We start from the raw sequence: 15070 nt of genomic DNA on the forward strand, positions 1-15070 counted from the left end.
GGAGTCCGGCGGGAGCGGGCGGCGCGAGGAAGGCCGCGAGGAAGACTACAAATCCCAGCGTGCCCCGCGCGGAGGAGGGGCGGTGCAGGGCGGGGCGGGGCGGGGCCGCAGGGGGGTTGTGGTGGCCCGCGGCGCGCGCACAGCTCCGGGTGCAGCCGCCGCCGCCGCCGTCGTTGCCGCTGCAGCAGCGCCAGGAGCCGCCGCCTCCTTCCTCCTCTTTCCTCCTCTTTCCTCCTCCTCCTCCCGCAGCCCGCAGCCTCCGCGCCCTTTCCCCTCCCGGCCCCGCGAAGATGGTGGACCGCGAGCAGCTGGTGCAGAAGGCCCGGCTGGCCGAGCAAGCCGAGCGCTACGACGACATGGCGGCCGCCATGAAGAACGTGAGTGCCCGTTTCCCCTCCCCCCACCCCCCCCACTCCCCCGCCCCAACCCTCCTCCGTCCGCTGCGGTCTCCGTGTGCTCGGGCCCGGGCGGTGCCCGGCGTTGTGCGGGGCGGTGGCCCCGAGCCCTGAGCTCCGCGCGTCCCCGGCCCCGCGCCCGTCCTCTGTCCCCTCCGTCAAGTCCTGTGCCGTACGCGTGTTATCCCCCTCCCCCGCCCCGTGCTCCCCGCGTGTCCTCTGTGTCCCCCAGTATGAGTCCCGCTCGGTTGTGCCTCTGTCTGTGTGTCCACCTGTCCCCTGCCTCACCCGTTGCGTGCTGTGTCCCCTGTTTCCTTCCCCGTTCTTTCTGGGCTCTGCCCCATCACTACTCCTGCCCTGAACCCAATCCCTAGCCCAGCCTGTGTTCCCCATCCCTTGTGTCTTCCGCTCTGTGCTGTACCCCATCTATGATGCCGTGCCGTTTGTGTCATCCGTGCCCCCAAACCCTGTTCTCAGCTCCATCTGTGTCCTCTCTGCCCCACGTCACATCCTTTACTCCATCCGTTGTGCTGTGCCCCGAAAATTCTATTCCCTGCCCCACTCTGTGCCCCTTACCGTGCCCCTTGCTCAACCCTTTGCCGTATCCCTCTCCCTGTGTGGGAGCTGTCCGTGGGGTGCGGCACTGCCTGTGCTTCCCCCTCTCCCAGCCCTATGGGGTGAAGCTGTGGGGCTTTGCTTGCATGCTGCTTCCCTACTGGCCCCTGTGCTGCCTCTCATCCCTTCCCCGGTGTGGCTGCTGCGCCCCTGACCCCATAGAGCTGAGCCTTTAGCTGCCAGGGCTCTGATTTATTTTTTTTTTTTTTTGCTCCACTTGTTTCGAGATTTATGAATTGAGTCATGTTGTATTCATTTCACGCTCTTAAAATAAAGACTCTGCATATAGCAGGCTGATCTGATTTGTGACACCGAGCGCTCCCTTTCAATGCTGACATTTTGACAATATAAGAAGCAAAAAAAAAAAAGCATATCTCTGATCTGATCTTGCAAACAAAGCAATCGTGGGAGGCAGGATCAAGTCATTCCAGAAGATTCTGCATTTGTCATATTGCAGAGAGGCTAGACTGGGTGGAGGGAGGGAGGGGGTGCTTTAAAGGGGAAAACTGTTCTTTATGTTTGTCTCCTTAGTCAGGTCTGAACCTTTAAGAGGAGCTGGGGTGTCCTCCCTTGCTGATGAGGAGGGAATGCTGATCTAGGAATGTCGCAGTCTGCTGGATGCAGCTCTGTTTGCTGTGTTGCACCATTTTGACAATAACCTTGCATTTGTCAAGCAGGCAAAATTGTCACAGCCCCAGAGCGGAGAGGGAGGAGATCTCTTCTCATGAAATGAAATACAGATAATCAAAACCAGATAATAGCATACGAGAACAGCTGGGATATTCCTCTGCTGTAGTATGGATTTTATGCTATTTTCTGATAGCAGCTTCTATCCGTTTTAGGGCAGAGCCCACAGTGTGAGCACCACGGCAGCTCGCCGCGCGTGGATCACGCGGCCGTTAGTACAAAGCCGGCAGGGAAATGCCTCCAGACTTCACATGGGGGCTCGTGGCCATATTTCTGCCCTGTGAATTTCCCTAGCCTGCTTACCAGGGCTCAGCACTAACCCGACGTTGCTGTTAGAGATTATATTTGCATTTTTTCCTTTCAGCCCTCGCTGGCCGTGGTGAAACAGTAACCGGGCTTAATGCTGCTTATCAGTCTCAGCGTTGTTCGGCCCTAAGAAAATGACTCCCAGCGGGAGCACCACCGCCTCCCGCCCCAGCAGACAAAAGACAGGGAGCTTTGTTCCTAATTTCTGTACAGCACTGCCCAAACTCCATCTCGGTCCCACGGCACTGGGCATGTCACACTCGGTTATCCCTGATCCTACCCATCCCCCAGCTCTGGGTGTGCAGGAGGCTTGTGGCCTCGCACTCATTTCCGTAGCAACGCTCGGTGATGTCATATGCGCTGGTGTGAGCTGCAATGCACCCAGGTGGTAGCAGAGAGCATGCAGGCTGCATCCAGCCGAGGTAATGCAGGAGCAGGGCTGGCTCTCATCCTCCTGGGGAACGCAGGCGTTGCCACGCTGCTCCTGCACTGAGAGCCTGCTTGCTTCCTTGGCGTGGTGCTGAGAAATGCTGAGCTGCTTCCCTTAAGTCAGACGTGGTCATTATCTGCATGAGGTTAATTTTTTCTGTGGCTTGATCTCACCATTGTGTTTTTGTGGTAACCTGGTAGGTCACTGCAGCCTCCAGCTGTGCCATTCAGCTGCCCTGTGCTGTTGCTGTATGGCCGTTTGGGATGCTTTTAAACAGAGAGTGATATGCTGGGGTTCTTTGTCTCACTGCAGTGATGGGCTGGGTCGCAATAGTTTCTTCTGTATAAGTTTTAGCTGCAGGCAGTAGCCACCAGTGCCAGAAATGGGAAGCTGCTGGGCCGTGCATTGGCCTTGCCCATGTGTGACCTTGACCGTATCCCGTGTGTGACCTGCGTGCAGGGATGAGCTCAGCCCTGCAGCATGCCTGGGCTGCTCGTAGTCCCCACAAGTCCCCAGGGTAGTGGCTGTGCCCAGCTGCCAAGCACGCTGCTGGCAGTGCTGCCATCTTCCTTCTGCACAGCGCTGGCTGGCAGTGTGCTGCCCGTAATGCCCTTGGTTAAAGCCTTTTTGGCTTTGGCTCTGCTAAAAGTTTTGTTATCCCTACAACTGAGGTAGAGGATCCGTAACCAGGGCGGGAGCGGTGGCACCCTGTGAGTGACAGTGTCTGGGGACAGAGAGGTGTCTTGGTGCAGTGGGTGACTGCTGTGGCTGGGGGAGGAGACTAAGGGTGGAGAATCACGGGACACAAGTTACGTGGGCTTCTGCCAGCTGTCGTCCTCCAAGTCCAGGGAGCAGGAAGAGAAGGGTGAGGTGGAAAGACAGCTCCTGGAGGAGTGCTGAGTGAGCTGTCCAGGAAGGCAGTTGCAGAGCAAGGAGCGTGAGCTGCCTTAGCAGCTCCTCCTAGAGAGTGATAGAAAGCCTTGGGGTAACCATTTGCAGCACGAAGATGGAGAATGTGCTGGCATCTACTGAAGAGTTGCTGCTATGGCTGCTGCCACTCATGCAGGCATCATGAAGGATTCACTGGGGGTCTGGGGAAGCATCCCAGATGGGCACTGCTCTTCTCTGTGCACTCTGAGCATGTCCCATGGCTCAAGCTGCCTGGCTTTCCATGCTCTGGTCCTGAACAGGTGGCAGCCTGAGCAGAATGGACCCAAGCACCTCAGCAAGGTTCTGGGGCTACTTAAGCAGTGCCAGCAACCCAAATCAAGGCTCTCCTTAAACTGCTTTGTGTCCCTTCCTGACACTTCAAAGACATCTCAGCCATGCTGCAGAGCTTGTGTGCTGGGAGCAGGATTGCCTCCCTTGTGGAGTGCCCTGAGGTCAAAGAATGGCTCTGATCACGGGCTGCTGTCCTGCTGCTCTCCTGGCCTGGCAATGGTTTTGTGGGCTGCGTTGATTTTGGTTAAATAGCATCTCAGGAGGTTGTGGTGGTGGACTGGACTGTACACAGGGCACAGTGCTACCCATACAGGGCATTGCACACGTTAACAGTGTCCACTGACCAGTCTTCAACAGCCCAAGACTGAGTCTACATGGAGACTATAAAGCTATTGGGCAGTGCTCTCCAAGAGCCCTGTGGTGGTTGGGGCTTGGCCAGCAGGGTGGTGATGTTGTGTGGTGGTAGTCCTGGAGGTGCAGAAAGGTTGTGGCAATTGTCTTGCTTGTTTTTCCTTCTTTTACTTGTTCTGACTTTAGAACTCAGAGACCTCTGAAGCTGAAGTGCTCTGTTCTTGGCTTGTCTCATCTGAACTGGATGATGTCATTTGGCATCCCCTTACCCATCCTCATGAGCAGGCTGGGTGGTGCCTGCAAGAAAAGGGAGGGCTGTACAGGCAGTACTGTGCTTCTGCCTGCTCTGCTTCCTGCCATCAGGTAATGATTGCACCACCCATGGGCCTGCAGGATTTGGATTGTGGTGAGGGGAAATAGTGAGGAAGAGGCATGTTCCTTTCTGTTGCTGGTAGCAGGAAGATCCTTCAAGTGAGGATCCCCATCTTTCCTCTCCCCTCTCTCTTCATCAGTGTGTACTGCTGGATCACTTAAATTTAAGTTGTTCTAATTGTGTCTGGGTTGGCCTGGCTGCTAGCACTCAGCTTTGCAGAGCCTCGGGCCTGGGGGATGGAGCAGGAGCAGCTTGATGGCTCTGATGTGCTTTGGAAGCAGCATAATTCCATCTGGGATGGAGAAAAATGTCCGTGTGCAGAGTGCTCTCTGAGCAGAGGGCTCCAGCTGTACCAGCAGGCTGCCCTCCTGCCTCCCCCCAAAATGCTGGGCTGAGCTTTAGTTCCCAGGTGGGTGTAAGTTGTGCCTAGGGAAGTTCAGGTTGAATATTAGGAATCATTTATTGTTGGAAAACAAGTTGGCACGGCTGCCCAGGGAGGTGAGGGAGTCCCCATCCATGGAGATGTGTTTGTGGACTGGGGAGATGTGGCACTCAGGGCTGTGGTCGGTGGGCTCGGGTTGAGCTTGGGGATCTGAGAGGTCTTTTCCAAGCTGTATGGTTCTGTGGGTCTGTAAGTGCAAGGGCAGAGTGCTCACAGTGGGAGCTTTGGCAGAACTTCAGCAGTTCTCTGCAGAGCTGGTGTTCCTCGCCCTTGGTCCATTTCAGCCTACCTGTATTTTGGGGAGCTGCAAGTGGGGTGGGATGAAGCCCTGACTGACTCATTGCACTCACTGGGAAAGATGAGATTTCCCATTTTGATTGATAAGTACTTCTAGCTGCAGCTCAGAGTTTGGAGCTGATGTCCTGAGTCTGCAGGGTGAAAGAAGCAGCGTGGACAGGAACAAAGCTGTCAGTGTGACATGAACACCGCAGCGGAGATCTTCAACTTCCATTCTAAGCAGTTTTGTGTCAAGTAAAGGGATGAGTGCATAAAGACTGTAGGCGAGGGTGAGTACTGAAAGAAAGAACAAAACCCCGAGGTTTTGTGTCTGCTTCCCTGTGCTGTAGGAACCAGCTGCTGCCTGGGAGGTGGTTTTGTCTGAGCTCATGCTTTTCTGCCCGCCTCTGCCTCCTGACCAGTGACCACCAATGAAAAACATGCAGTGGACAAAGCACAGAACAACAGCATTTGCCTTCCCAAGCATTTCTTCACTGTCAGTCTTGATGAGATACAGGCACCACCGTCTGCTCCAGCATGGCCAAGCTGTGATACAGGGCTGCAGCCATCTCTGCTCAGCTGATGCACCTTGATGCTTCCTCTGCACCTCAGTGCTCTGCAATGCAAGATGGCTCCTTCTGAAGCAATGCTGTTTGGGGTGTTTTTGTGCCAACTAGATTGGACCCTCTTCCCTTCGCTGTCCATCTCTTCTTTAGTTCTTTCTCTCTTGTATTGCGAAGATAAATAACCTAGCGTGTCCTTGGCTGAAGCCTCTGTCCCTTCTGATAGATTAATGAGACTGCAGACAAATGGCAATCTGATGCCTGGAAAGGCAAAGAAAAGAAATAAAAAGTCCACTTAAAAACAGTAGACACGGAGCTCATTAGTTTCTGCTAGCAATGGCCACCATGCTGGAAGGCAATAGCTGGAAAGCAGTTCTGGTGTCTGCTGTGACTGAGGGAAGCGGTGTGGGTCGGTGGCTGTGCTGGTGGAGATACAGGGTTTGTCCTTCATTCTGTGCTGCCTTCATCTCCACTTGAGGCTGTCGTTCAGATAAATGGCCACGGGTGCTTAGATAAAACACGCTGCTGTTGCTTGCCAGGCACTGTGCTGCTGCCTCTGCAGCTCTCTGTCCCTGCAGCTGTGAGATCTCCTTCCCGTGCAGACACAAAATGGCTTTCTGGGAGCTGGCACTGCACTGCCTGAGCCAGCTGTACTGACCTGAGTGCTGGCACTGCTGGGCTGGTGTCCAGGAAGGGACCCACGTCACCTCCCGTCCCTGCAGTGTGCTGAGCCTTTCAGCAGCACGTGGAAGGCTTTGTAACCTGTGCTGAATCCAGGGCAGGTAGGAAGGAAGAAGGATGGAAACCCACAAGCAGTGTGCTTTATGTAACACTGTATTGTCTCCGTCACAGCCAGTGCTGCTAATTCAGCTTTCTCATGTGCATTCTTCCCCGTCTGCTTCTGCTAATGAACAGACTCTCTCCTCCCAGCGGAGAACGCTGACAGAAAGACTTCCATTTCTGCTCTAAAGGTGTTTCTTCTTGGAAGCAGGAGGCCCTGCTCCTCCCTCCAGAGCTCGGCTGTCAAGATGCAGGATCTCAGCATTGAGACATGGGGTCCTGGCACTGCTGTGGGGCTTTGTGCTCTGAGGAGCTGCACAAAGGCAGCGGGGCTGAGCTGTGTGTCCGTTCAGCCCTGCTCTGTGCCTGCTGCTGTCTGCCTTGTGCTGGGCTCAGGCAGCTGGAAACGCAGCGGTGACGGTGTGGCTGCACAACGTGCATGGAGCCAGTGACCTACAGCAGCTGCAGGGCACGGAGGAAGACAAAGAAAGTCGATAGGGAGAGGAAGTATTAAGGTTTTTATTTTCTGTGCTTGGATTGATTTAGTCACATCCCAAGAATGACCCAGCGCATGCTTGGTTAGGTATTAAACAACCTGAGTTTTGGCCTGTGACCAGCAGTCTGGTGACCAGGGACAGTGCTTTAGTTAACGACAGTAGGAGGGTAACCAGAGAACATATCCCTGTTGGCATGAGATTCCCTTAAAGTGATCTACGGATTAGGGATTAGAGGACTTAATGTTTTTCTTTGCTAAAGGAGACACTGCATGGAGCCAGCCTATGGGCGTTGGAGGCGGCTGCTCTTGGACATACGCAAACCTGCGAGGACTCAAAGTACAAAGCATTCCTTAATTGTTTGCAAATTCCTTCTGATCTTGCTGGATGAGTTGGCTTGCTTGGGATGTATCTTTGCTTACGTCTCTGGCAAAGCTGCTTGGCGTGTCAGGGTGCTGCTGATTCCTCTTCGAGGTGCATTCAGCATGGCTGTGGGGAAATGCTGGTGAGAAGTCTCAGGCGAGGGGTGAACTAGGTTGCTGATGGATATCTTGTTTGGACAGTTGTGCTTCTCTGCAGCATTGGGTTTATTAATAGTAGCTGGAGAAGCTGTTGCTGTGCAGTGTGCTAACAGCTATGATTGGAAACTGCTGCAGGAGATCTGCACTTGTAAAAGGCTAATGCTTAGTATGTGGTGGTGAATGAGGACTTGGGGAGGATTAACAGGCTTTGATTTACACCCAGCTGGGGAACTCGTTGGAGCTTTGTGTGTTGATGCTGTCGGGCTTCCTTACGTGGGATGAATTCCTCATTTCCATGAAGTTGAGAGTTTGGCTCCTTGGGTTTGCTTGTGCCACCTGCCATGAGCTGAGCTCTGAGCCCCTCGGGCTTCCACAGAGGGCTGGAGGAGGTGGCTGGAGCCCAGTGGAGGTGGTGAAATCCACAGCCAGACTGGGATAAGTGAAGTGACCCACCTCATGGAAACGATTCAGAGCTGTCTGCAGTGCTCCAGGAAGCTGCCCGAGCAAAAGCTCAAATTGCTTTCCTTCAAGTTCATTCAAGAAATAACATTATCTTTGCTAGAGGTGTGTAAGATCAAGCCTGAAATCCCTGAAGCAGAGGAGGGCAAAGTACATCTGGAGGGATAATCACCTTATGCACTGATGTGGAAATGAAAGCTACGGAGGAGCTGGCGTGCCGGAGTCCACCTGGGCGTTCTGCAAAGTCTCTTGCTTAATCTGGCAAAACACGTTGCAGATCAGAAGACCTAGAGCAAAAAAACCCAAACACCTTGTTTGTTTTCTTCTTTTTGTTGTTTATTGCCTTGATGTGCGTTGAGCAGACTTCCCCGTAGCGTTTGGGAGAGATGAAATGAAGCAGTTAAGAACCGTATGTGCTGGCTGCAGGGAGCCCTCTGCGTGGTGGCTCCTTCTCCTGTTTCATGGTGCTGGAGCAGCAGTTGGCTCTGCAGGAGGAGGCTATGAGGGCAGGAAGGACATGCTTGCCCATAGTCCTCTTGGTTCCTGAGTAGTTTATGGGTACAGCACAGCACTGTCCCTTTTGGAGTCTGTACTGGGGACAGACATCTCGTGCTGGCCTGGCACCTGAAGCTCCGGGTGGGATGCACTGATCTGGTGACAGGTTGCTTGCTTCCCAGCAGTGGGGCTGGAGCTGAGCCTGATTAGTGCTCGTAGAAGCTGTGGGGTAAGTCTTTAAGCAGCTAATGTTCCCGGCAGCATCACACACCTTCCCGGCCATGGAGATTGGTTTGTTTATCTATTAGAGTCCTACTGCTCTAGGAGTGAGCAGTGGTGGTCCTATGGATAGTTTCTTCAGTAGGAAGTAGGAGGGCTGCTGCAGAGGTGCTTGCAGATGTTGTTGCCAGCCTGACATGTTTTAAAGAAGGGATAACTTAACGTCCTTATGTTCCTTTTGTAGTTAGCAGGCAAAGGTGCTGGTATCCCATCTGTCAGAGACAGCGCCCAGGGTGCCACTTCTGAATGCTCAGCTGATATGGCTTGACTTGCTGCTTTCTCCATCTGCTAGTAGGAAGACGTTAGATAACAGAGATGGATGGATTTTCCCAAGAGTTTTGTAGTAGGTGTGAAGCAGCTAGTGGCAGCCAGTCGGTGAAATGAGTTGTCCTGTGACCACTTCTCCCATGGTTCAATGGCCTGCCTTTCAGTAAGGCCAGAAGGAGCCAGGGTGAGGAGGGCAAGTAGAACTTGAGCTCTCATTCCTTAATGACTCAATTGAATCTTAGCCATGGGTGCAGCTCCCTGTGCTGAATCAGGAGTGCATTCAAGCTATGCATCACTTGAAATGCGTATACCTTGTCCGTGCTGGAAGCTTGGGCTACTCCCTCCAGCTGTGGTTATGTTGGGGAGAGGGAGGAAATTTATACTACCAAACAAGAATGACTTGAAAAGTGTTGAATGGAAGATGGATCAACTAGACAGCAGCAGAAGGCAAGTTAGCAGAAGCCATTGGTCAGGGTCAGGCTGGATGGAGCTGTGAGCTCTGGGATCTAGCTATAGATATCTGATGATGATGGTTTGATGGGCAGGATGTTGGTGGTTGGACTAGATGATCTTAGTGGCCTTTTTCAGCCTCAATGATTCCGTGTCCTTGTTCCTTGCAGGGAAGTTGGTCTACATGACCTTTAAGGGTCCCTTCCAACTCAGATGGTTCTGACACGTGGCTGCATGGACATCAGACCAGTGGTTGTGGCAGGCTGCAGGACACAATGCTGTACGTGCAAGCCACGAATGGAGAGCAGAGGGATACGGTCCCTTGTGCCTGCCCTATCTGGAAAGCTGCAGAGAAACTGGAGAGGCAAATCTTTGGCACCCGGGTGTTCTGCAGTGGGAAAAACTGAGCTGTTATACCAGACACTGGGACTGCAGCTCTGCAGATAAGGAGCTGCAGCGAAGCACTGCTACATGCAGAGTGGGGACAGCTCAGGGTTCTGTCACTGGCTTTCTCACCACAGTTCTCTTATGACCTTTTGCATGCAGAAACTCGAAGTAGGAGTGACCCGAGTAACTGAAACCTGCGTTTTGTCTCGCTGAAATCCATCCAAGCAAATAGATCTGCAGGCTATAAGGACAGTCAGACTGGTGTGCTGTGTGACGAAATTCACTTGGCTTCAGTAGTTGTTGAGCTGCAGAGGCTGAAAAATAAATGAGCTCCTGGTTTTCATATGCCTCTCAATTTGCAGACTTTGTCTCAGGTGGTTCAGAGTCGCCTTAAATAATAAGGGCTGCAGGGCCTGATGAAAGCTCCTGTTAACTGGGGGAGCATGCAGAGATCCTAATCAGCCTCTGGGATCCAGTTATGCTCTGTGTATTAAGCAGTCTGACTTTCCAGATGCTGCCCCTTGATGTACCCTGGGCAGTTTGGAGCTTAAAGGTGAAACTGTCCATCGTCCCTCCATGTGCCCTTGTGTTTTTCCGCATCCTGTGATGCAAGCAAGCCCAGAGAGCTTCAAAATGGGAACCGGAATGCCATTATTCATACTGAAAGAGTTGAACAAGGCAGCAGGAGGGAACTAGATTCTGCCCACAGCTTGTGTGTGCTTTTCTGGTTTGGTTCAGGGTAGGGGAAGGGACTGACCTGAGGCCTAGAGTTCCCCAAAACACGCTCAGAAAAGGAGCACTGGGGACAGTGGAGGAGGTCTGGGAGGAGGGAGAAGCACTTATGGCACAGCTTCCATTTTAGAAGTATAACGTCAGGGAGGAGGCTGGAACATGGGTGAGGACCTGAACCTGTGAAGTCTGGTAAGATTCTTGATTTAGATCTGGTTTAACACACGCCTACCACGTGTCGAAGTAGGACAGAGCTTGAGAAAGGCATCTTTCCAACAGCACACTGGGACAGCTCTTGGGCATTCAAGGAGAAGCAGTTCTTTGCTGAGCTGTGGCCCTGAATGAGCTGCCAGGCAGTGGGGACAGTTCAGCGTGCTCGAGGGACTTCATTTCATCAGAAACCAGATGTGGGGGGAGGTGAGGCAGTGAGGATTCTGGTGGTGGGACTTCTGGCCAGAATGTGGGGTTAGAGGCTGGTTTGCCTTTACAAAACTGAAACAGAAAAGGGGACCTTCAGGCCAGACCTCACTCAGTGTGAGGGAAGACGAGGCGAGCGCTGGGGTTCCTGCTGAAAGATAACATGCTTAATTACGTGGTGCAGAAGCTGTAGGTAGGGCAGAAGCTGCCTGAAAGCAGCTGGGCTCGGGGCAGGCTTCTGCAGCAAAGCTGTGAAGGGAGGAATGGCAGTGAGCATTGCAGGCTGCAGTGTCTGATTGAAAGTGGACCGTGTGCAGGATTGCAGCAGTCAGTGGTGGTCCTGTGGAAGGTGTGGTGTGTTGTGGCTTAGTGGGGGATCTCCACTGTAGATTTTGTAGCTGCTCGGTGTCTTCAGAGACTCGAGATCTCTTCTGGGCGATCAGAACGGCAAGTGCTGTGGATTATGAAATGGATTAAGCTGTTGGATGTTGATGGTACTCCCCAGGGAAGAACACCTGGGTCTGTTCAGCTTGCTCTGCTGCATGCTTTGAGATAAGACATCAAAACGAGGCAGCGGCCATAAAGGTGGGCACTTAATCATCAAATGTCAGTGAAAATCCACGTGGGAGTGTGAGGTTAAGTGGGTAGAGCTAAACCCCACGAGCATCTGTGCTGCACCTCTGTGGCTGAAGGGTCTGTGTGCGCTCAGAATTGATCGCTCCAGACCTACTGATGTGAGGGGTGAAGTGCAAAACGGGGCCCTGAAATAAGCCCACGAGCAGACGTTCCCCGAGGGTCCCAAAGAAACCTGCTGATTAGGATGCTTCTGGAAGGAAGGAAGGCTCCGAGGGACAGCTATGGGCTTTCAGAGAGTGCAGCCTTCAGGGGCGGGTGAAGGTTTGTGTATTGGCTCTTCCATATAAAGCTGAGCCTTCCCCTGGCTGCAACGTGATACTTGAGTGTGTGTGGAGCCTGCCAGGGCTTGAGCGTAGCGCTGAGTCACAGCTCGCAGCTGCAGCAGAGAAACTGGGAGAACCTTCTCTGGGCTCGTGCTGCCTGCTGAGAGCTTTGCTGCTAAGCAGAGGGCTTTGCAGGTCTATAAATCTCCAGACTCAAGCAGCAGAAATCTTAAGCTCCCAGTAGGCTTTGTCCGGAGGGGACTGCTGCTCTAGCTGTGTTGCTGCAGGGAGCCCAACCCCGCTGATGTGCACGGAGACGAAGGGCGGAGTGGAGCTAAAACACCAAAGGTATCTTTTCAGTGCATCACAGCAGTGCTGCATCTTACAGGGGGCACAGTGCTGCTCCCAGCTACGTGCTTAATTTCCAGAAAGGAGTTACGTGCTTCACGGGGTCCCCTTTCTGTTTGATAAGTCCCCCACCAGCTCCCTGGAGAAATCTTTGCATTCTCCGCAGGTAACGTTCCATCTGCCAGCCTGTTTTCTGAAAGGGTTTTGACAGGCGAATTTCTCCTGTAATCCTTAATAGCTTCAAATTTAAAATGTTTATGGCAAAGATAATCCTACGAAACTCCCTGTAGCTTTAATAGATTTGTCCTTCTCCAAGGCTCCTGGTGGGAGAAGGTATATCGAATTCTGCAGTGATGAATATCTGCAGACGTGGCTGTGAGCATAGTTAGATTCACCTGCCTGGGTGAATGTTTAAAACTGGTGTAGTTGGGCAGGGAGCGTCCTGCTGAAAGCCAGCCCTACAAGAATGAAGGCAGAACCCCTGCTGGAGATCCTGGAGGTGTTAAGAGCCACTGAGGGCCGTGGTTAGCAGGTGTGGTGATGGGTTGGGGTTGGACTAGATGAGCTTAGAGGTCTTTTCCAACCTTTATGACTCTGTGGAACTGCCAAGTCTCTTGTGGTGTAGCAGTCAGCGTGGGACTGTCTGGGTTTCTGGTTGGAAGATAAGAGAACACATTGGGTTGGGGCTTCTAGATGCTTCCAGTCCCAACTTGCTTACCAGAGAGGGGCTGCCCAGGTCAGGATCTTGTCTCTTCTCCAAGGACAGACAACCCATGAGCTGTAGGGCAGGGGGACACCATAACACTCCCCTCCCAGCTGGATCCCTCCGCTTCCTGGTCACCGTCATAACCATGGTTATCTGTGCCTAGAGCAAACCTTGTCCCGGTCAGCCCTGCTGCGAATGACTCAGTGTTTGCTGAAGCCTTTCACGCACAAACCATGACCTCATCCTCACAGAAGTGACTGCCTGGGCTGGAGGGATCCCAGGTTGTGCACTGTTGGCATCCCTGCAGTGTGGCAGGGCTCCTTGCAGATCAGCTGGGGTTTGGGAACAACTTCCACTCAAAAAGAGTGGCGATGCGTTGGCATTGGTGCAGTCCGTGTCCCTGGAGGTGTTCAGGAACCATCAAGGGCAGCACTGAGGGACGTGGTCAGTGGGCATGGTGGGGTGGGTTGGACCTGGGGATCTGTGAGGTCTTCTTGAACCTGAAAGACTCATCGACCTCTGATTCCTTGGTTCTGTTCTCTGTCATTTCCTCAGCTGCTCTGTGCTGTTGTGTGAGTCCGGGGGGAGTGGTACAGTGTCTTAATGCTCTTATTGTCAATGAAGAAAATCCCATGTGGGAAGAACACGCTCTTACCACGTGAGCTTTCAAATCCTTATCTCCACAGATGCCTTAGGCAGCTGTAATTTTAACATCTATCGTATTCTTCCGGTGTTTCAGAAGAACCTGTAATGCTCATGGGAAATGGGAAAGCTGAGTGCTGGATTTTCCGTCTTGTTAATCCACTCAGCTAGCTTGTAACCCTAAAACATCCCCACCCAGCTCACTGCTCCCTCTCATCAGCACCTTCCCTCAGGTGATGAAATGCACCTTTTTCCTAGTGGGTTACTCTCATTCTGGAAAGTGATTTTTCTAAGATGGAGAATGCCTTGAACAAAGCCCAGCCTCTGAGATCATCGAGTCCGACCGTCAGCCCCTGACCCCTGTGGGACTGGGTGGTCCTAGGGGCCTTTTCCAACCATCATGATTCTGAGCAGCTATGGGGTTTGGGCCCCACAACACTGCCTCCTCCTGGGAGGAGTTAGGGTGCGTGCTGAGTGCTCTGGTGGGCCAGCTGTGTTCTGCTGCTCCTACGTGGGAGTTGTGACGGGAGCTGTGAGCGGCTCCGTGCTTAACCCGAGTGTCTTCTGTCATCCTCTCTTGGCACAGGTGACAGAACTGAACGAGCCTCTGTCCAACGAAGAGAGGAACCTGCTGTCCGTCGCCTACAAGAACGTCGTGGGGGCGCGGCGCTCGTCCTGGCGAGTCATCAGCAGCATCGAGCAGAAGACCTCCGCTGATGGGAACGAGAAGAAGATCGAAATGGTCCGGGCCTACCGTGAGAAAATCGAGAAGGAGTTGGAGGCCGTGTGCCAGGACGTGCTGAGCCTGCTGGACAACTACCTGATCAAGAACTGCAGCGAGACGCAGTATGAGAGCAAGGTCTTCTACCTGAAGATGAAAGGGGACTATTACCGCTACCTGGCCGAGGTGGCCACCGGCGAGAAGAGGGCGACCGTGGTGGAGTCCTCGGAGAAGGCGTACAGCGAGGCCCACGAGATCAGCAAGGAGCACATGCAGCCGACCCACCCCATCCGGCTCGGCCTGGCGCTTAACTACTCCGTTTTCTACTACGAGATCCAGAACGCGCCAGAGCAGGCCTGCCACCTGGCCAAGACGGCGTTCGACGACGCCATCGCCGAGCTGGACACCCTCAACGAGGACTCCTACAAGGACTCAACGCTCATCATGCAGCTCCTCCGCGACAACCTAACGCTCTGGACGAGCGATCAGCAAGACGACGACGGCGGAGAAGGCAACAATTAGACCCCCAGATGGACTGGCAGCCGCACGCTGATGCTAACTACTGCAGTCTTTATTTTTTTCCCACGAGTGGGGGGGGTCAGGGGTGGGGGAGGGAGCGGGAGGGGACACCTTCCCAGGGAGGCCCCCACAACCTGTCTTTGATTGCCTCTTTGACATTTTTGCCAAAACACCACTAGTGGAAGTCAGGCTGGCTGTGCTGGTATGGAATAGCAGCCTCACTGGCATATGGACTGTTCTGTAGATTATTAATACAAGTGGAGCTGTCTTTAATTTAACTTTATTGCTAGAAATAAAA

General features: G+C 53.2%; 1 protein-coding gene across 1 annotated transcript; it reads left to right on the forward strand.

The window, feature by feature from the left end:
* Nucleotides 1-139: 139 nt before the first annotated feature.
* Nucleotides 140-15070, forward strand: YWHAG (tyrosine 3-monooxygenase/tryptophan 5-monooxygenase activation protein gamma). The gene is made up of 2 exons (XM_065731789.1): nucleotides 140-377; nucleotides 14119-15070. The coding sequence occupies exons 1-2, from the start codon at nucleotides 291-293 to the stop codon at nucleotides 14773-14775; spliced, it is 744 nt and encodes a 247-aa protein (XP_065587861.1). The 5' UTR covers nucleotides 140-290; the 3' UTR covers nucleotides 14776-15070.

The sequence above is a fragment of the Cyrtonyx montezumae genome, unplaced genomic scaffold, assembly GCF_038088225.1.
Source record: "Cyrtonyx montezumae isolate F1298 unplaced genomic scaffold, pur_monq_1.0 scaffold_15, whole genome shotgun sequence".
NCBI lineage: Eukaryota > Metazoa > Chordata > Aves > Galliformes > Odontophoridae > Cyrtonyx > Cyrtonyx montezumae.

Excerpts from the sequence above, each read along its gene's own strand:
- YWHAG (XM_065731789.1), top strand. The coding sequence starts at position 291 with ATGGTGGACCGCGAGCAGCTGGTGCAGAAGGCCCGGCTGGCCGAGCAA. Across the intron at positions 378-14,118 it reads TGGCGGCCGCCATGAAGAAC|GTGACAGAACTGAACGAGCC; the intron begins GTGAGTGCCCGT and ends CTCTTGGCACAG.